Raw genomic sequence first — 20,747 nt, 5'->3', positions numbered from 1 at the left:
AGCCTTGACTCCAGAGGGAATCAAGGAGAAGAAACCCAGCATTGGCACTGACAGAATGCAGTCTCCCCCCACCCCCATCACCTCATGCAGCAACAGGTTTGTATTTCTACCACTTTAGAGGCTCAGTCTTGAAAAAACAGGAGAAGTTCTGTTGGAGAAAAATAAAATTGAAATTTATTTTTCTTTTCAGTTTAGAACCATAGTCTTTTTGTACTTCAATAATTTATTATCTACTTCCCCCCCCACATACACCATATTTTCTGATACCAACACAACCACATACCTGATCACTAGAAGCAAGAATTCACCCCTCACTAGGATGTACAATCTGCTTCAGCACAGGAGACCCAAAATATTCCCCATTAATGTATGGGTAAGCACACAGAGATTCTGGGAGTGCCAAATTTTCAGATTTTTCCAATAGCAGGAAAAAATTATTTGAAGAAACAACGGGATTTGGAAGAATAAAAAAAATAAACTTTCTGTAGACCAGGAGTAAAAAGTCACCTGACTCTCTGCCTGATGAAGCTGCAGCTGAGTCATCCTCTGTTCTCTGGCAAAGGCACAGAATTAATTATTATAATTGCTTAAAAAATATATCATTTTCTTTTCTGACTGGTATAAGCTCAAAATTAATTTAGTTTCTCACACTGTTAACATTTGAATTAAAGTTTTAAAAAATTATACAATTTTAAAAGCTATACAGAAAATAAAAAGCCCCACAGAAGAGTCACCATTTTTTCCTTTACAGATATATATTCAGGTATTTGTACAGAGCACATAATTAAACATCCACACCAGGAAAACAGACTCTGGACTTTGCTTCCACAAATATTAAGTCCAAAAGCATGGTTTGCTGTGGATTTTTCGGACTCTTGGTGATCGGCATTTTGCAAGGGAGCAAAAATCCGCTTGTCATCTCCTACACTCCTTTTGGAAAACGATTTTCCATGGTTATATAGGACAAGGAAAAATCAACCCTTTACAACAGCAAATTATGCAGAAAACCTGTCGGACTAGGTGCTTTGAAACCACATCAGCAAAAATTATCAATAAAGGAAAAGCCTCTTTCCCCAAATACACTTCTTAACCCCTCAAGCAAGTTAATCCTCATTCCTTTATAAGCTTAGAGACAACAGCAACTTCCTTTAAGCATCCGGGGGGAAAAAAAAAGGCAAGCAAACCACTATTGGTGTTCTCTTTGCACGACTGAATGATGGTGGCTGCTCACATAAATACAGAATTCCGCAGACACCCGGAGGAGCCATCGGAAAAGTACAGGGAACAAAGGGCCTTCTTTAGCTATAAAGCTATAAAGCTCCATCTGGCAGCATTTCTACTGGAGATGTCAGCCGGGAGATGAGCACAGAGCCAGCAGGCAGCCTCTGCACCTGCAAACCCTCTGCTTGCTGAGAAAATGTGCTGCTTTCTTTTCCCGCAGAAACTCTGCCCGACGGAGCTGCAGCTCTACGACTGCAGCACAAGAGTAACTGGTAAATGATTTTTTTTTCCGAAGAATTATGCTGCTTACCTGCAATGCAACATCATTTAGCCCAATCCCAATGATTTTAATAGCATCCTTCCTTGGGTGGTACGGCTGCAGCAGCAGTGATGTCATGGGGAGGAAGCAGTAACAATCATGTGACTGCATCCTCCGTCTATAGGATATCTGATCTGGGAGACGCACCAGCCTGCAATCCTGCGGGATTAAACCGCAAGCCTCTTTGCCCTGCCTGTTCCGTCACACTGCAACCACTGCAACACACGCTGCTTTTTCCCTACCTAACCTGAGCTAAGCAATCGCTCTGGGCATTTTTCCTCTGGGTTTTTTTTTTTTTTTTTTTTTTTTTTGCAACAGCAACAACATTCACTTTTTTCACGAGGTAAAAGCATAGGAAGTATGCTGTGTGCACACCAGCAAGTATTCCTGGTGACTGCAGGCCAGGTTCCTGCTCTGAAATGTGAAATGTGTAATCACAGCAATTCAGAAATGAGACAAACTGCAATTTCACCATCACTCGTGTTTTCTGGCGTTTCAAGTTTACCCAAATTGACTTCCCTACATCTTCTGTGTCATATTCATGCTCTGCAAGACTCCCTGAAAGGCTTCATCCTTGTTCACTTCTTAACTCTCCTCTCCATCCATCCATCCATCTAGCCTCTGCCTTTTCTTCAATGCAACTGTCACTGCTTGAAAGATCCTCTCCTATATGCCAACCTACTTTTCCTTTCCAAAACATGTGCTTAAGCTTTCCCAAATACTGAAAATCTAGAACTTCCTAAAATATTTTTTAAAAGGCTATTAGCCCAACTTTCACATTTTAGTTAACTGTGTGTAGCATCTCAACTGTAATCTTGGGGTTTTTGTTTTTGTGGTTTTTTGTTTTGGTTTTTTGGGGGCTTTTTTGAGAGTGAAAGGGAGTGTTTAAGAATTTTATCATACTCATTTATCAATACAGCAATGTATTTGATTTCCACAACAAGGTAAGAATTGCCAAGGTTCTGACTGCACAGATCTTACATAAGCCACTGGGGCTGTATTCTGCAAGACAGAGGTTGTAACTGTTCTTTCTGAAGATCCTGTACATGTTTGTACATGTGCAATGTGTTGTATTTCAGGACACTCACCTTACTGCTCACCTTTCTGTATTTGAATATTGAGCAGACTGGCTTTACCCCTACAGGTAACCTGGCAGGCTTTGTATTTCCAAGCAGATGCAACAGCTGAGCAGAGGGAGGTCTTGCACAAGCACCCATGAAAATACCCACTGGTGACTGAAGGCAAATAAATGACTGCCACTCACTTCAAAGGCTAAGGAATTCAGTTCTGGAAGACCTTTTCGTCCCAGTGTGCTTGAGCAGTAGTTTATGGATGTGCCCTGTATTTCTGATAGGGACTCCATATGAAGAAGACACACACTGGATTATATTGAGAAATTTGAACACTTACCTTGCTTCACCTGAAGTTCCCACACCTTTCTGGAGCAAGAATCACACGTTTAGAGAAGAGGTTTGATTATGTTCTTCACACACAGCACTGCAGATCATAATCCTCCACTCACAGATCAGTAACAGCCCCATGCCTTCATAACCACGTCAGGGAAATGTGGAAAAGTGATACAAATGCCAGCTTCCTGCCAGCATCTATTCTTTGTGCCCATTAAAATCAGTATTAATAGGCCAATTGAATTTGTGAAGGAAGCTAAACACTGAGCACTTGATTTATTTTCTTGATAATACAACTGCAATTTCCTTCAATCAGTTTACGAGAGGAAAATATGGAAAACAGGAAGTAGCATTTACTTGGTGAAACATCTGCACCTGGGAACTTCTATGCCAGACACACTTGAACACAAGCACTGTGCCCTTGACACAGAATAGTAATTTTGTGCACTTAACAAAGGAGTGTTAGGGTCTCAATTCTACATTTTTTTCCTGGACAGACTTTCCTAAATTAATTTCCTGGGTTTATCTTGTCTACTACCAGCTGATGTCCTTAAATCATGTACTGAAAGTACATTTTTAGTTGGATGATCAAACTGTAGACAAACTAAAGGGACAGAATAGCTGATTCTCTACTGAAAACACAACAGATATGTATGCTCAACTGTAAGAGATTTGCAAAAATTTTAAGGAACCAGAACCAACTAATAAGAAGCTTTCAAATCCAAGAATATGGAGATTTTCCAAGTAGAAGCAAATTAATTAACTGGCATTTTCAGATTCCAAAACCAAATCAACTTTACTTCTTGGTATTTTCTTCCAGTGCTACTCAGTCAACTGAGTGATCTCAGAGGAAAAAATATATTCTTCACATGATGTTTTAGACAAGGCTGCTCTTGCTTTTGTTAGCCTGCAGTTTCTCAAGTCTCTTCCTCTCAAAGACGAATGCTTCTTCCTCTCAAAGATGTACAACACTATAGTCATAAAGGAGGTTGGGGTCTGTGATGGGCCCTCTTCCCTCAAAATTAAAACTTTAAAAAAAGCAAAAGCAAAACACATAGTACATCTAACTCATTTAAAAAAATATATTCTTTTTAGACTGCACTTACCTTTAAGTCCTGCAAAATGCTTAAAAGAACTGCAGCAAGAAATACAAGTAAGACTTCATTCTTACAAGAGGAACCCCAACCAGACATACCCATTAGAGCTTCTGTTGTTGCTCCTGACGGCAGCGAGACAGGGACGGTTGCTGTTCCAAATGCCTATTTCTAGCAGACTGTTTAAAAATAACCTAAACTCTGTCATACCCTTGATGCCTTGCAAATACTGGAGAGACAGGAGTCACATGTCCTTGCTATGATTTTGCCTGTGCTCCTGCAGTTTAAGGCTGCAGAGGGAAACTGAGAAAGGGTCGTTCTGTAATTATGCAGATGTAATGCTTCCTTTGTGAAAGCAGCGGAAAACACCAGCCTAAAAAATCAACCAGTATTCTTTTGAGTGGTTTCCACCTTGGAATTGGTCATAAGCAGGATATGACAGAACTAATAACGTCGACTTGTTTTCAATACTAATTTAGAAAGTATACACGTTTGTTATGAAAAAAAGGCAGTTCAACATGTTTTAAGTGAGCTACTGATGAATTCCAGGAATATTCAACTACGAGTTTCTGATGTAACTGTCAACTTACCATGAGTGATAAGCACTTGGAAGAACATATCTGCCATTCCTTACACTCTGCATCACTTTCAGGTCTTACATATAACTCCTCTAGATCTCCAGTTTCCCAGATTTTCCCTCTTACCTTAATTTGAAAATTCATTACATCAACCTAACTGACAGTTATTTAAAAAAAAAAAACCATTTTTTTTTCATTAAATCATCAGGAATATGGCGAATATAAAAAGTTCAAGAAATATCTCTGACATACAAGAAAACCCTTTTTCTGTTTATGGCAAATTATTTTATTTTATAGAAGAAATACTTTCAAATAATACAAAAATGACACAATCATACAGAAATGTGACAAAAACAAGAGAGATGAATACTGAATATGATAACTCATTACCACATCAAGACAGAACTCATTATAGCAGTCAGAATCACAGACCCACAAGATACACCGACATCTCACAGCGGTCACAATTTAAAACCCCCCTGACAGAGAGACCACCGGACATTGCTCATTGGTTATAGTCACAGAACAATCTAGGGTGGAAAAATGGTCCCTACCCCAAATCCCTGTTCAAAGCAAGCCTAATGTGACCAGGATGCTCTGGGCTATATCCAGTTAAGTCCTCATCCACACTATGGACAGAGTGCTCCACCTCTCTGGGCAACCCCTTCCAGTACCTGACCAGTCTCACAGGAACATGGTGTTGTCTGTCCTTAATACACAGCAAGAACTTCTGGTTTCACTGCATGATGACTTTGGATAAACACTACTGTGTGACAGCCTCCCTGGAAACTAGAAACAAATTCTGACTAACTGGTCTTTTAAAGTAATGAGCACTGAAAAGCTTGCTGGCCCTAGACTTTTACCCAAACACTACAAATTTCTCACATGATTTGGTTTTTATCTGCATAGTTTCTGAATAAGTCTAGTTGTGCCCAAAGGAATCCAATATACAGCCACCAAAACTTACTGGCAAAACAGCCTTCAGGATGAATAGCACAATAAATGCTAAATATACTTCAATTTCATATAAATTGCTATATGATCACAACACTTGATGTCTGTAATGACTATAGGCCATATTAGGAAACAGGAAATACAACCTTAAATGCCTGTGTTAATTATAATTTATGCTTACAATCTTTTTTCCCCGTTACTTTTTGCCTCAGCGTGGATAAATTAAAAGGAATTCAATTTCTCTTTGAGGTTTCTCTGACCTTTGACAAGATAAGAGAGTATAAGCTCTCAAAACTCACAGAGAAAACTTACTTACTGAATATTTTAAAATATTCTGATAGGTCTGTTTGGTTTCTGGCCCTTGTTGTTTTGATTTCCTGACATAGAAAAATCTGGAACCAATTTGATCTTTAATTAAGAGACAACACGATCTTCCTTCGGGGATATTCCAGTAATTTGCAAAGTCAATCTTGTGTTGGGCACCTCTCTTTGCAGGTAATGTATAATTAGAAAAATATGAGAAACTCTATTATAGTAGCTTAGTAAAGAAGTATTTTTACATACTTGCAGGATGCAAGGACACAAAACTGGCATTCTCGGGAATTTAGGGTGACAGTCTTTCATTAAAATGCATGGTTACAAATAAAATTATTTCTTACCAGATTTTAGCTGGTCCAACTAGCAACCAAGTGAGCTGTACCTTCCAGAATTATACACCTTCCTCCTGGAAAGTGCTACTGTTCAACAGAATTTGCTTGTGGTAACAACAAAGCACATCCTTTAGGATGAACATGTGTTTAAGTATTCTTACTTAAAGCAGATGCTTTCTGAAATCAGAACACATGTGCTTTCCTGAATCAGATGAGAATCTGTAGAAATTACTAAAATACTCTATTAGCAGGCTTTCCACACAGCTAGCTCACACTGCTCCTTTAATTCCCTTTTCATTAAACAGCAAAGACCTGTCACCCTTTTCCTTCCCCCGTTTAAACTGAGGATCTAGTTAAGAATATAAAGATACTTTAGACACAACAGAAATGAAAACAATCTATTAGTGCACAGTAAGAACATGCAAATGAATTCTGCAATGTTTAACATCTCTTCTAATTAGTGTTAAACACATTGCAGGTGATAATATTTTGCTATAACACAGACAGTGCTAAAGAATACAATGTACATAATAAGCTACAGATAATAAAGCTGAAAAAAGTGACAATTTTAGAACATAGTATTTTCATTTCAGGTATCAGAAACAAAACCAGCTCAATGGTTCCATTCTACTGTATGACAAATACTGAAGAACAAAATTTCAGTCTTAAAATACATCTTAAAGTAGGTATTTTCCTTCAAGGAAAAAAGGCACTATAAATAAATTACACTACAGTGAATTTGCCTGAACTCACTTTGTTTCTGTCTTCCAGCCTTTAAGTCAAATAAAACAGCATAAAAACTGTACACGCTCTTAACAGGATAGTCGATCTTTTATAAAATAAGTTGTCTTCAGAGATGTCAGTTTCACAACAAGGAAAAACCAAGCCTTGTTGTAGTCGCTATTATAAAATATATATGTATATATATTTATATATATGTTTTTGTTTATGTTTACTTTTTTTAACTTTTTTTTATTTTTTACAAAACGTGTATATTAGCTTTTGCACATGTTTTTTTAAAGAAACTTGTCTAATCTAAGAACTTCATTAAAATAAAAGCGATAAATACTTCATGTTTACAATGCAACATGTCATACATCATCAGCTGGCAGAGGAGGTATGTTAATCCTTGGTCTTGTAAAAAATGCTATCTTCTCTCTGTGATCAAAACAAAACAAAAACAAAGTAAATAAAATTATGTACATCCTCCCCACAAGAACAAGGTTTCTTTACTCTGGTTAATGGTATTTATGTACTGAACCGGTCTTTTATTTGAGTATGACAAACTTCCAAAAACTACTGAGCCTCACTATATGCTTCTGGCAACATTCCATTGAACACAATTACAGTAATTTCACGAATACAAGCCGCACCAATTTGACCAAAATTTTGGTGGAAACCCGGAAGTGCGGCCAATATTCCAGGGCGGCTAATCTATTAACAAAATTCTAAAAGCTGCCAACATGGAAGTGAGAGCCCGCGGCAGCCCCAAGCCAAGCTGGAGCCTGGCCGGCCCCGGCAGAGGTGGGAAAGCCTGGCAGAGGCGGGGCCAGCAGTGTGGGGGGCGGGCGGCAGAGCCTGAGCCAGCAGGGCGGGGCAGGGGGGCGGCAGAGCCCGGGCCAGCAGGGCGGGGGAGCCCAGGAGAACTGGGGCTAGCAGTGCAGGGGAGCATGGCAGAAGCAGGAAGGCCGGCGGGTGGGGCTGCCTGGCAGCGGGGGAAGCCCAGCAGAATCGGGGCCAGCAGCGTGGGGGAGCCCGGCGGTGCGGGGGCCTGCAGTGCCGGCCAGGGCGAGGAAACGCGGCGGCGGTGCAGACGGGAGGGGGCGGCCGGCGAGCCCAGCGGCGGCGGCGGCAGCCCTCCGGCAGGGCTAGGGAACGCGGCGCGGCCGGCGAGCCGGGCAGCGGCGGGCAGCGTTAGGGAACGCGGCGCGGCCGGCGAGCCGGGAGGCGGCAGCCCGCCGGCAGGGCTAGGGAACGTGGCGCGGCGCGGCCGGCGAGCCTGGCGGCGGCGGGCAGGGCTAGGGAACGCGGCAGCGGGGCGGTGCTGACGGGAGACGGGGGCCAGCGAGCCCGGCGGCGGCGGCAGCACCACCCGGCCAGCCCCGCCAAGCCGTGGCGCTGAGCTGGGCTACCCGGCCCCGTCGGCAACCATGAGCGGGCCGAGCCTTCCTGGCCCCGCCCCGAGCCAGTAAAGCCCGCTATGCCGCGATCCTGTTACTAATTGGCCAATTTGTGAAAGCTGCGCACGGATTCTCGCGACGAACGAAAGTGCGGCTAATATTCGGGGTGTGGCTTATCTATTGACAAAGACAGCAACATTGTCGAGGCACCGGAAGTGCGGCTTATAATCCGTGCGGCTTGTATTCGTGAAACTACTGCACTATTTTTGAAAACCTAGGTGGAAGCTTTATACAACTCACTGTTCACCCTTGTCCATTTTGCAAATAATGCCTACAAAAATGAAGGGGAATAAAAAGCGACAACTCTGGAAACAGAGTCCAAAGAAAAACTTTTTTGAAAGAAAATTCCAGTATTACCGAGTAATTTTTAGGGAGAGTGGGTTACTAGCAATTTATATGTATAACATTACACAGACTATTTATGCCCACAGGCTTCTATTGAAGAACTGACACATAATTTGGAATTTACATAAACTAGGTTAAGTTGGAAAATCACCACTGCATGCACCATGTTTGCATTTGAACCTTTTTTTAAAATGTCATATATACTAGAATTGTAACACTGCAATTTTACCTCAGCTTTGGCTCTTTGCAGAACAAAGCGTTCAAAGACAACTCATGTCCAAATCCAGATACAGTTTAAAATTACTGGTTAATTACTTCTGATTAAAATCAAAAGACACACAAAATTTAAGCTAAATGTTTCAGAAAGCTTTAACCTGACTAATGAACCGTTGCTATGCTATTACAGTATGCATTACCCCTTACCTAAAAGTCTGCACCTGAATAGGCTCTTTCTGATTTTGCCCACGCAACTGGTATATTTCTTTTGATGCTTTCTTTAGCATCTTTTCAGCTGCTTGCTCTTGGTGATGTTCAAATTTGGTCCGTCTGGTCTGAAAACAAGAACATAATGCTTAAAATGGGCACGTGAATAAACAAAACACAAGAATATTCACAGTAAAAGAATGGATATTTTTCCCCACTCCCCACAGGAAACCACACTAGTACATTGTCTGAAATATTCAATCATCTAAGAACTATAAATGCAAAAGACTGAGTTGTTTCATTTATTAATGATCTTCAGAAAGACAAGTAATAAATAAACAAAATTTACTGCACATAAATCTGTCAAGCAAGATCTTACTATAAATTTAGGCTCAGTTTTTGTTTTTGATAATCCAATGACAATTTCGTCTGTTGTGCAGCTTTGTCGCCTTTTTCTACAACTTTTTTCTCTAAGAATAGGGGGAAAAAAATCACATACTTAGGGAACATTCCAAATACTTGTAAAAGAATAAATATCAAATCACCAAAATTTCTTTTAAATACTAGAAGAAGGAAAATTATTAAAGTTGCAATAACAAATATTTAAACAAACAAAAAAAAGAACAAACAAATTAACAAAAATCCAAAATAAAACAAAAAGTGTCACTGGCAAGCAGTGTCATTTTCCAAAAATTGTCCTCAAATAAATACACAGTTTGGTAATGATCAGTGTAATAATTTTTACTGTGCTAAATTCAAGAATATAAAAGAAACATTCACTGTACAAACAAATATTTAGATGTTTTATCAAAATGAAGACATTTTGAAATGAGAAATTTCCAAGTCCTTATGTCATATCACCATACCTGCCTTTCTGCTTCCTTCAACAAGTTTCGGAATCGCTCATCCCGAACCACCCAGTGGGGTAAATCTGTCTGCCCTCTGTGCTGGGCATCTTCCAGACGCTGTCTCAACTCTCTTAAAACACATATCTCCTCATTCAGCTGTCTCTGTCGAGTTCTGGACGCCTGGAGATCCAGCTCCAGGTCTAAGGATGTCCTTGCCATAAGTTCAGCCAAAGATGATCTGCAGGACTGTTGAGTTTTTAGGATTCAAATAAAATGCACAATATATTACTGCCAACATAGTTTACTGGTCTGTCTTTAGCTCTATAGACCATACATTTGCTGTACCTACTTCATACACAAAGTTTTATCTACACGAAGTCTTGGAGATATTTACATCCCCCAGAAGAAGCTAGATAATGTATGGTACAGAAAACCCCTACAGTTAAGTTTTTCAACGAATATTTTCTACTACTTCGTATTACAGTTTCCTTTCAACTTACGAATACCCACTTAATGAAGTTTATGGACTAAAATTCCATGTTATGATGATAATAAAAGAGATTCAGTAAGAAAAACTCAATGACATCATCACATCAGAAAAATACTGTACTGAGCAAGACTATTCTTGAAGGGCTTCATTCAAGGGCTTCATTCTCAGTTTTAAGATACATTCTGAACCAAAATGGGAGGCATGACTGTCTACTTGCCTACACCAGCAAGGTATAAACTTCTGCTGACTAGACTGCATCTTACGTCATTTATATACATAACATTAATACCTCATCTGCTCTTTTCTGTCCAATTGTTTGACAGCATGAGGGCTGGCATGGGGGCAAAAGGAGAGCTTTAACCTATTCATTCCTGAATACATGGGTTTCAAATACTAATATTATTTGTTAGGCTGTATGGGAGGGGAGATGCATGTCTTAATGTGACATTCATACACATTTCTCTGAACCTGCACCCTGCTTCATAAACTAGATTTGAAAGGTTTATCAAACTTTACATCTAAATCTGAATCAATATAAATTCAGTCCCCATTAAACTAATTTTCACCTACCAGACTTTTTCCCTCCTTTAAATTATTCACTTATTATTAATTTATGTCTACCTTTTAGCTTAAGAAGTCCAAAAACAAACCCAAAACATATACCCCACCCCAAGTACACTGCAGAAGTTTTGTACAATTCCTAAAACAATCAGAATGTACCTGTAGACAGGTCTTAAAGCTCTTAAGTATAAAAGTACCATTGTTCCAGCAACTTAATGCAAGCTGAAGATCATTTTCCTAGGCATACCTGCTTATACCGCAGAGTCCGCCTCTCCAAGGTATTCCGGACAAAAGGAGACTTCCTTGGCAGGGTTGAACTGTCACTGTCACTGCGATACAGCTGATTAGAAAAGACATTGAAAATAAAGGTTGCTTGCAAGATCATCTTCATTAAGAAATTTGGGTTGTTGGTTTTGTTTTTTCCTTTGAGATTTCCTTTTTTAAAATACACTGAAACAATCTTGTTTTAAGCTTTAAGATTTTTTTCAGTTATTTATAGACATTTATATACAATAGTGCTCATATGATAGTTAAATAACTCAAGAAAACTTACAAACCATCAGTGTTTTACAGGTAAGTTTCACCTACTATTCTACTAACTACCCAAGACAATCTAACCTAAAAAAAAGAGGGAGAGAGAACTCAAATGCAATATCTCATCCTAAAACATTTATTGTCGTGGGTACAAACAATACAGTCTCCCACTTTTTCCCCGCATCTGATTTTAAGAAAGTGCAGGTTAAGTGAATACAGAATTTAAAAATAATTTCCTTAATTTTCAAAGCTTTCAGAAGTTTATGAAAGACTAGAATCAAAGGTATGATAATATTTCACCAATATTGCAAAACCAATACCCATATATTGATCTGCAATGCCATGAGCCAACTGCTTATAAGTCTTCTGCCACTGAAAGCAGTAAACAAAAATGTGACCTTGAAAACTGCTGTGCTGGTCCTCAATTACTTGCACCAGTGCACCCAGGAATCCTATTTCCCACAGTAACAGGCACCTTATAACTGATATTCATGACAGCAATCATAGTCGTATGAAGATTTATGCAATAACCCTAAGACTAAGCATTCAGTGCCCTTTTTCAAACTTCTATGCATATGAAAATTACACATAGTTTCTAAGCTAACTGCTTATACAGCTCATTAGATAGCATTGTAAAATCAACCACCCTCACCTAACATTTAAGGTTGCCAGGGAAAAGAGCTTAATATCTAATTTATCACAGATTCTTATATTTCAAATTAAATCCATCCAGGTAAGAACACATAAAAAGAGACAGGGAAGCCCTTCCCCACTGCATTGTTTAAGTTCAATTAAAGATTATTCATTAGTATTAATGTTTCTTATAGTGAAATTATCAAAAATGTATAATATACTTGTGTGATGTATGCCCCCTCCTCCTTTTCAAGCTTTACTCACTCTGCAAACATATTGACTTCGTGCTCCAGGCGAAAAGGTCTGGGAACGAACAATTGTGCTACTGCGAACAAAAGCAGAACCCCGTGGCCTGCGGCTGGTTCTCTCTTTTGGAAGAATAGCAACTTCTTCAGGAAACAGATCCTCAGTGTTGGTTTCCTTATCCACCTAAAATTTCAACAAAGGAAATTTTTTTTATTTCTTCCTTATTTTCTCTCTCCTAGCAAAGACAATCAGACATTTCACAATATTAAAAGTAAACAACTGCCCTGCTAGCTAGATTCAAATTTTAATGAGTGCTGAGAGGATGTATTACCTCATAAAAGTTTTAAAATTGGGTCATTCAAAATTGTGAGATTACCTTCAGAAGCCTTTCCTGGAGCAGTAACAATTATGTGACGCAGTTATATCACAGCTGCAGAGCACAAGGACTGTATTCAGGACTGGCAACTCGCATTACCCAAACTACCACCTGATCTCCAGCCTCAACAGAAAGAAACTGAGTCTCCTTTTAATAAGCACAGTGACTCTGAAGCAAGTAACCACATTCAAACTAGGGAAACTTAAATGAAGACGAGGAAGAAAAAAGGAAATGAAAAAATGATTATACAAGAACACTACGATATTCAGAAAGACAGAAGACATAGGCTCCTCTAGCAAAGCTTCCAAACTTTTAGAAAACTCACTCCTCCATAAGGATCTTCCCTAAAGGCAACACAAACAGCTTATGTTCCTCGACTTCAAAGGAAGTCTGCTGATTTCAGCTTGTGAAGGCTTATTTTCAGTGTTTCATATCTTGGCTACAAAAGATTTTAAATACATCAGATTCAGCACAATTATTCCATATTATTGTAACACTAAAATAGTAACTCAAGTCCTAAAATTTCTTTCTTCACAATTCCTTTCAAAATTCTTACAGAAATAAGAGCACTGGAATTTGATTGTGATCTTCTCTGTTAAAATTTTGGGTAAATGCAGAAATTGATACAAGTGCCTATTTATAGATTAGATAAAGGCCAGAGTAAAAAGAGTTTGCCTTTTAACATAAGAACCAAATTCTGTTCAGGTAGTAAGAAAACAAAAAAAGCCTCAGCCCTTAAGAGTGAACTTCTACCAACTCCATAGCCATACACCTGTCATGAAGTCAGTGCTCATTCAGGGTTGCCAGTGTCATTGCTGATTCTTTCTGCTGGCCAATTCAGACTCAAACTCCAGGCACAGCAGTAGCTCACTGTGCCAAGCAGTCTTCATGCTGCAGAGTCTTCTCTCATTACCTTTAATGGTGGAGGCTGCATTTTTCCAGAACCATACTGGCCTGCTTGAGTTGCAAACATGTGTCCAGCTAATGGATCCCCGCAAAATGGCTCTGGATACGGAGGACTAGTCTGGGTGCAATTACTGCATCCACTGTCAACAGATTCTGCTTGCCAACTCCTAAAGTCAGAACGTCACAATAATTTTGCAGGTGTTAAAAAAGCCCTGTGCAATTATACATTACATTTATGTATTACATTATCTAAGCCAGTTTATAATTTTAGAGTATTTACTTCTTGAATAAAAATACAGTATTTTCAACAGGAGAATCTAACACACATTTTTGCAAATGCAAATAAGCAAATACATTTCATTGAAAAAAACTCACCTTCTCTAATTTTCCTGAGGCTTGTGTTCTGGTCTTTATAACAATAGTAAGAAAGCAATAACAAAAAGAACAACAAAACTCACATAACAAACCAGGAGTATCATTAGGAATGAAATTGCAACCCTAACACTAACAATGTCCCATGTCACCACTAAATTGCATTCACTTTTTCTTAATACAAGGCTGTTACAAACTCATTACAGTTGCCTCCCTAACAAAGTTTCTGTTTGATATAATGTTTTCCCACTCCCTAAATTCAACCAGCTATTCAAATAAGGTTTCCTCCTGTTTGCAGACCATTACATAACAGAATTTTATACTTGTAGCACTTACAGGGAGCAAATCTCAGAATAAAAACCTACTGTTTCTCCTGCTTTATTTCAGACTATACACATAGTATAAATATCTTTGAGGAAGTATTAGTTATTATGTTTGATGAGGTACTTAAACAATTTTTACCTTTCTGATATGGCTTCTGCTTGATCTTCCTTTCTTTCCATCTCCAACATTTCCTCCTCTGTGTACTCCAGTTTCACTCTCTCTTCTGCCAGCTCTCTCTCAACTGCTTCCAGCTGGGCAGTGGTCCTAGCTAACAGTGCTGTCACTGCATCCTGAAAGGTAAATTAGACTTCAATTAAACTGTTTGAAAAAACCAATGTCCTTACTGTGTATTATTCAAAGAAAAAATAAAAACAAAGCCATCATATGTTCCTTAAAAAAACAAAACAAAAAACCAAACCACAACAACAAAAAAAATCTGTCTTGAATCTTAACAATCAAAAGTATGTGGTGTTCAACTTGTCACAGAAACTGTGCAGATTTTAAAGAGACCTCTGAAGGTCACCTATTCTGATGTGCTGCCCGAAGCAAACAAGGCATCATAGCCAAGTCAGGGTGTCCAGAGCCCAATCACAGGCTGAAAACATCTCCAGAGATGGAAACTGCAAAACCTTTCTTGACAACCTGCTCAAGTGCAGTGGCAGAAATTTTTAGTGTGTTTTAGCCGACCTGGAAACACGCATACAAACACATACAGGTTACTATCCCATGCACGTGCCCAGACATGATCTAGTTTTCAAGTAGTCTTCTAAAATCTAGCTCTTGCCCCAAGAGCTAAATTGTCACTTCCTGTGGTAACTCAAAAACATGCACCCAAAGTAAGATCACAATCATCCTGCCAGTCAAATAAAGTAAACAAACCACTTTTTTAGAGCCATACTGTTTTAACTGTAGTTACATTTCCAGAAGACTGAGGAATACTGTCTTCACACTGGTTTTTGGTCTTTGCTCTCTGGGGCTCTGAACCAGTGAAGATCTGAACAGGGTACCAGTGAAGCTGCATCTCACCAGAACTCTCTGCATCAGTCAGGTTTATCTGAGCAATGCCCTATAAAAAACAAAAAGCATTGACCACAATAAAATACATATACTCTGCAGGATATACACCTTCTCATTTAAAGAGTGTTTTACTTACAGTTTAAAACTCCTACTTCACCAAACACTACTGTCTCTTACAAAGAGACAGTTTTGTTCTTTTGTGTTATGATTTCTAAGATTCTGGATTTCTCGCCTCTTCTTTACTACCAGGAAGAATCAGAGTAGATAGCAGTTTTTTTAAAGTTGAAAAATAAAATTTGTGTGACTGATGTAGATGTAACTTACACCTGAAAGCTATTTATATTTTATTTTTAAAACCTTCCCCACTACATATCTGATCTCTGTATTTGCATAAATTAATTTCACTTTAATAATATTTTAATTTTAGGGGTTTTTTGAGATAACTGTATTCTGATATCCTTCCATTCTCTGGCCCTCAGAGGCATTTTCCAAATGGAAATAAAGATGTTGTGTAAACCAAATTTTTTTCCTGCCTATTTGTATCATAAGGTAGTCAAATGGGCTATACAGCAAATTTTTCTACTTTCCAGACCATCCTTGCACCTCCCAGATTCAGGTAAAAATATTTTTAATGGAGGCTTCTCACTAAAAGTATTTCAAACTTTGAAATAACCCTACTCTATCAGAGAGAGGTCATGTAAGAAATTTCTCAGTGGTGTTTACCTAAATGAAAAACAGCTGTGAACAAGTCCATGCTGCCTATTTAATTTGTTTTTTCCTTTTTTTTTACTAGCTAGACCTATCAATGGTTTTATACCACTCCGCCTTTAAGTACAACTTTTTGTTTCCCTGGCTATCTCTGCAACCTGTTCACTTCCATGCTAATGAGCCACATGCTATGAACATTTTCTTTTGCATCACTGGAAAAGTCCTGTAAAAATGGCTTTCATCTCTCACAAATCAAATAACTGTATACAATGATTCTACCAACAAAGGCAGTAGGAAATGTACACAGAATGTGCATTCAACTTTAAGCAGGTAAAGAAACAGTTAATTAGAAAACAATAATAAAAAAAAAATCATTGCATTGTTTTTCCAAGACAAATGTTCCCTGGGGTTCTGTTTAAACAGGTGCAGAAAGGACAATGGAGAAAAGTTTTTGAGACTAACAAAATAATGTGACATGGAGATACAGCATGTTACTGAAAGTCATTTCATGTCACTATATCAGAGGCTACAGAGACACCTTTTTTTCTGTATAACATAGATATCTTAATTATCTACTTGCTCTGATGCAGGGGAAAATATAAAAGTGTATCAAATACTCACACTTCTGCATCAGAGCTGGAAAATGTTTAAGACACACTGAGTTTAGTTTAGGAGGTAGAGAGTAAAACTGTTTTCCTGCCAGCAATACTGGAAGAAGCATAGGGTAACTCTTAAGACACCTGACACTGTCCTATACACTGCTTTTATCAGGCACTTAAGCGAGTCTGCTGGAGAAGCTGCCTCTACAAAGGCAATCAGTAATTCCTGCGTGATTGAATGCATCAAACTCAAGTAAGAATTATCAGTACTGAAAGAACTAATTAATATTTCATGTCTACTTTAAGATTTGGAGCTTACTTAGAAGGATGAAGAAACCAAGGTGGGTTTGCTAGAGGTATATCACATGCCTGCTCTGATGAATTTGTTAACAACTTGGATGACAGAACAGTAAAAGTATTTATTAATATCTCTGTGATGTCTGACAGACATGTCTCTTTATGAGAAAACAATCAGGATTTAAAAATCATGCTAAAAATGAAACAGATGTTCAGAAATTAAAACAAAAAATGCAAAAAAAGTTACACTCAAGAAATCAAATTAAGACACACGGAATAATTAGTCAGGGTTGAAAAGATGAGAAACGGGGAGTGAAGCAGCTATGCCAGGTGATTGCAAGAAAGGCATTCATACTTCTTTTATGTTTTCAGATGAACTATATATGCTAATCATGGAAAATAACAATTCCCTTATCTCAACATTGACAAGCCCACAAGGGAAGAAATAAGCTGATTTAAGACAGAAAAAGATCTTTCAGCCATGCAAGGCAGAAGAGTAAAAGGCTGAGGAAATGGAAAGACCATCCCCACAAGTGTAGCATATTTATTTCTTTATAAGTGAACTATTTCCCAGAATTTTTTCCCCCCATTTAGGTACAAGTATTTATATAAATTAGGATAAACTCCAGTCTGGCTTTTGCACTTAAGAAAATATTATACTGGTATAACCTAATTGAAAAGAAAGCAGTAATCAAGAATTTGATAAATACATGCAGTGTAAAAGAGATGAGAAAAACTGTAATCTCAGTGGAAGACATCTTGAAAGACAGAGGCCTTGTTGACAGGTACCATCACAGCAGTTCCAAAGAGAGGTAGCAGGTAGTACATGATTTCTTGATGTCAGAAACGCTCATTCTCAAATTACAGCTGAAGAGAACACTGATCATGTTTAAATACTTCAATGCACCTATCTTAAAAAACTGGCATTGTTTCTCTATTTTTGAGTAGTACTGTTAAATTATCTTACACTATGTTACGAATTACTGCCGACAAAGATACTTCTGACATAACCAAATTATGACCATGAAAGAGAAAAAAAGATTACCAAGATAACCTGAAGACCTTTTATTGGCAACTCAGTAGCAGCAGTTAGAAAAAAAGCACCCTAAACTTAAGATTCATTTTTTTCAATAGAAAGATATTTTACACTTAAATAGTTATTTAGCTTCCCAGAGGAACAGATTACACCAGTATAAAGCATTTTACACCAATATATCCAGCCTGTTCTTGAGAAGCTTTCTCTTTAAATACATTTTAGACAAAACTTCCTACTGCAGACAAGACCTCAGGTCCATTTCTATCAACATTAAGACTCCTGTTTATAGGAGATACTACTTAGATGTAAAGCTGGATTAACAAACATGCATTCTTGACCAGATTTACTCAAATAAACACCTCTTATCCACAGCCCAGCATGACAGTGAGATGCCTACACCTCTTAACTTCTAGGCTTAAAAATTTTTTCACTAATCCATTTCAAACCCTCCACTGCAAAGATAGCCTCCACTCACTTCAAAACAGCCAGGACATCAGCCCCAAGGCAGACTTAGTTATGCGTATTTGTATTTGATGATAGCTAAATGAAGCTAACACTTAACACACCTGAAGTTAGCACATGATATCTCAACCAGTTTGAAGTAAAGGACTGAGGTAACCGAACTGTTCCAGGGTCACTATTATCCTGAAACAAAGTTAAGACTGATGTTCCTTTTCACCCAATGTTATACAGTAACAAGGCATCTGTATTTGTTATTTTTTTAGTAGGAACCTATCTGAATGTTACAGATTCTTCACACAGGCATTATAGTGGCATGCATAAACTTAAATCTTGAGCAAACTGTAGTCTAAAAGGTGTCAGATGAAGTATTTTTTAAAATCTTGCCTCTTTATTTATAGAACTACATTTATATATATATGAACAAATGGACACATTAACATGCAACTCTATCAGAACTTCTTATGGGAAAATTAGGTCTTTACGTTTTCTTTTTAATCTTAAAAAATAGTTCCTCAGGTAACTTTAGTTTCTCACATCAAATGATTTTTAAGAAACAGAACCACATACCAATAGTTCTTCTTGTTGCTGATGATCAACTGAACAGATATACAGCTGCAGTGATTTTAATTTCAAAACACTTGAGTGCACAGGGATTCGGAACACTTCATTAAATATTAACGGAGTTTGGAATTCCAAAGCTCTCGAGCAGTAAGTGGTTGGTGTGCCTGACTCAAGCGGTGGCAAATAAACTCTCACATGACTGGGAACACAAAACAGACAAATAGCACAATTCAGACAAAGAAAGCCACTTTGCATTTCTCAAAATCAAGCTGTGCAAAAACATCAGTGTAACTTCTACATTAAGAATCTGCCTTGAGGTCTCATCACCAGAAATTTACTTTGCATTCTGACACAAAAAGATCTGCAAAGTTGATCTCAAAATGCTACATTTTTTTAACTAAAACCTCTTTTTTTCCAACTTGGTGCTTAAGCAGAGGCACCAAGTGGCACTTGAGCTGCCCTGAGGTATCCAAGGCATCTGAAATGAGCTAGCAATTATAAGAGGATCCATGGGAGAGCTACACAGAGCCTCCCCCTGAGCAGCAGCAGCTGGAGGCCAGGTGCTATGCTATGCTATTTCAAATGGAAACACATGCCTATGTTTAGGCAATTGCATTGTCCCATAAGTGTCACCGATCCATTTCTTCCTTCCACCTACCAAGTAACCTTTTTCCCTTCTTAAGAAATTAAGAAATTCAGATGGCAAAAGAAATCTGCAGTCACTGCATCTGTCTACGGTGTCAGAAGACGAATTTAAATATGTGGTACCATATCATTTAAGACTCCAAGCCAAAAACAAAATCAACAACCATTTTCATCTGACAGCATAAGCAGCAGAGCTACTTAGAGAATTGTTTCCATATTCTCCCTGACAGCTTGCCAAACCCCTGCAATATCCTATTCCCTTCCTCATGCCAGCAAACAGTTTAATGCAACTGTGTTGTGGCCCAGATCAGAAAATTTATCTGGGTTAAAAAGCTAACCTAGCTAAAAACCCACAAAGGCTTCAGGATTATAAAATCCTGCTCCAGCTCAGAGGTTCACTCAAGTCGACTACTCGGCTGCAGGAACTCTTATGCCACCACCAAAGAGGGGCTCACACTGGTAGGCAAATAAATGGTTAGAAGACAATTGGAAGAGTTCCTTATGGTGGAACTGCAGCACACTGGAGTGTGGAGCAGCAGCTAAACAGATTCTTGTGCTGTAAAAAGGTAGAGAACCAGCTCCTCTGTTCACTGGTTGCTGCAGGCAAACTTCTCCCCAGCTGCCACAGCACCTGATTCAATCAATGGACAGTTGCACAGAGGAGTTTATTAAACTGGATAAAAGCTGCTTCTGCTTTTTGGTAATAGAAACTGAATTTTTGACCAGACCAATCAATTCACCCTGCAGTAATGCAATTTCTTGATTGCAGCAAAGGTAGGGTTCAGAAGGATGAAGAACAGAACTGCATTTTGAGTCATTTAGATGCCTGGTTGCCTTGACAACAAAGTCCAACAAATGCTCTGGACAAATCTCTTACTTTGATGACACTACTTCACTACCTTCTTCAGATGATGCTTATTTCTTTTTCTGGTAACAAGGCAACATTGGCTGATAATAACACA

At 38.5% G+C, this 20,747-nt stretch overlaps 2 protein-coding genes across 6 annotated transcripts in view; both read right to left on the bottom strand.

The window, feature by feature from the left end:
• CLCN4 (chloride voltage-gated channel 4) overlaps positions 1-4,162 on the bottom strand; it is a 44,715-nt gene extending 40,553 nt beyond the window's left edge. The window contains exon 1 of one of the 3 annotated variants that reach the window (XM_033051528.2): positions 4,142-4,162. In XM_033051528.2, coding sequence (XP_032907419.1) covers positions 4,142-4,145 — 4 coding nt within the window. In that variant the 5' untranslated portion in view covers positions 4,146-4,162. Of the gene's footprint in view, positions 1-1,531; positions 1,640-4,141 lie in introns of those variants that run through there. The other 2 variants (XM_033051529.1, XM_033051530.2) reach the window with 2 other exon arrangements.
• Positions 4,163-4,880: 718 nt separating this feature from the next.
• WWC3 (WWC family member 3) overlaps positions 4,881-20,747 on the bottom strand; it is a 98,418-nt gene continuing 82,551 nt past the window's right edge. For 2 of the 3 annotated variants that reach the window (XM_033051813.2, XM_033051812.2), the window contains 9 exons: positions 19,147-19,339; positions 15,359-15,526; positions 14,599-14,750; positions 13,772-13,931; positions 12,501-12,665; positions 11,317-11,409; positions 10,037-10,264; positions 9,171-9,298; positions 4,881-7,380 (listed from right to left, as the gene is read on the bottom strand). In XM_033051813.2, coding sequence (XP_032907704.1) covers positions 7,314-7,380; positions 9,171-9,298; positions 10,037-10,264; positions 11,317-11,409; positions 12,501-12,665; positions 13,772-13,931; positions 14,599-14,750; positions 15,359-15,526; positions 19,147-19,339 — 1,354 coding nt within the window. In that variant the 3' untranslated portion in view covers positions 4,881-7,313. The remainder of the gene's footprint in view (positions 7,381-9,170; positions 9,299-10,036; positions 10,265-11,316; positions 11,410-12,500; positions 12,666-13,771; positions 13,932-14,598; positions 14,751-15,358; positions 15,527-19,146; positions 19,340-20,747) is intronic. The other variant, XM_033051811.2, reaches the window with a different exon arrangement.

The sequence above is a fragment of the Catharus ustulatus genome, chromosome 2 (assembly GCF_009819885.2).
Source record: "Catharus ustulatus isolate bCatUst1 chromosome 2, bCatUst1.pri.v2, whole genome shotgun sequence".
In the NCBI taxonomy this organism is placed as follows: Eukaryota; Metazoa; Chordata; class Aves; order Passeriformes; family Turdidae; genus Catharus; species Catharus ustulatus.
The sequence above is the reverse complement of the archived record's forward strand: the minus strand, read 5'-3'. Positions and strand labels throughout refer to the sequence as shown.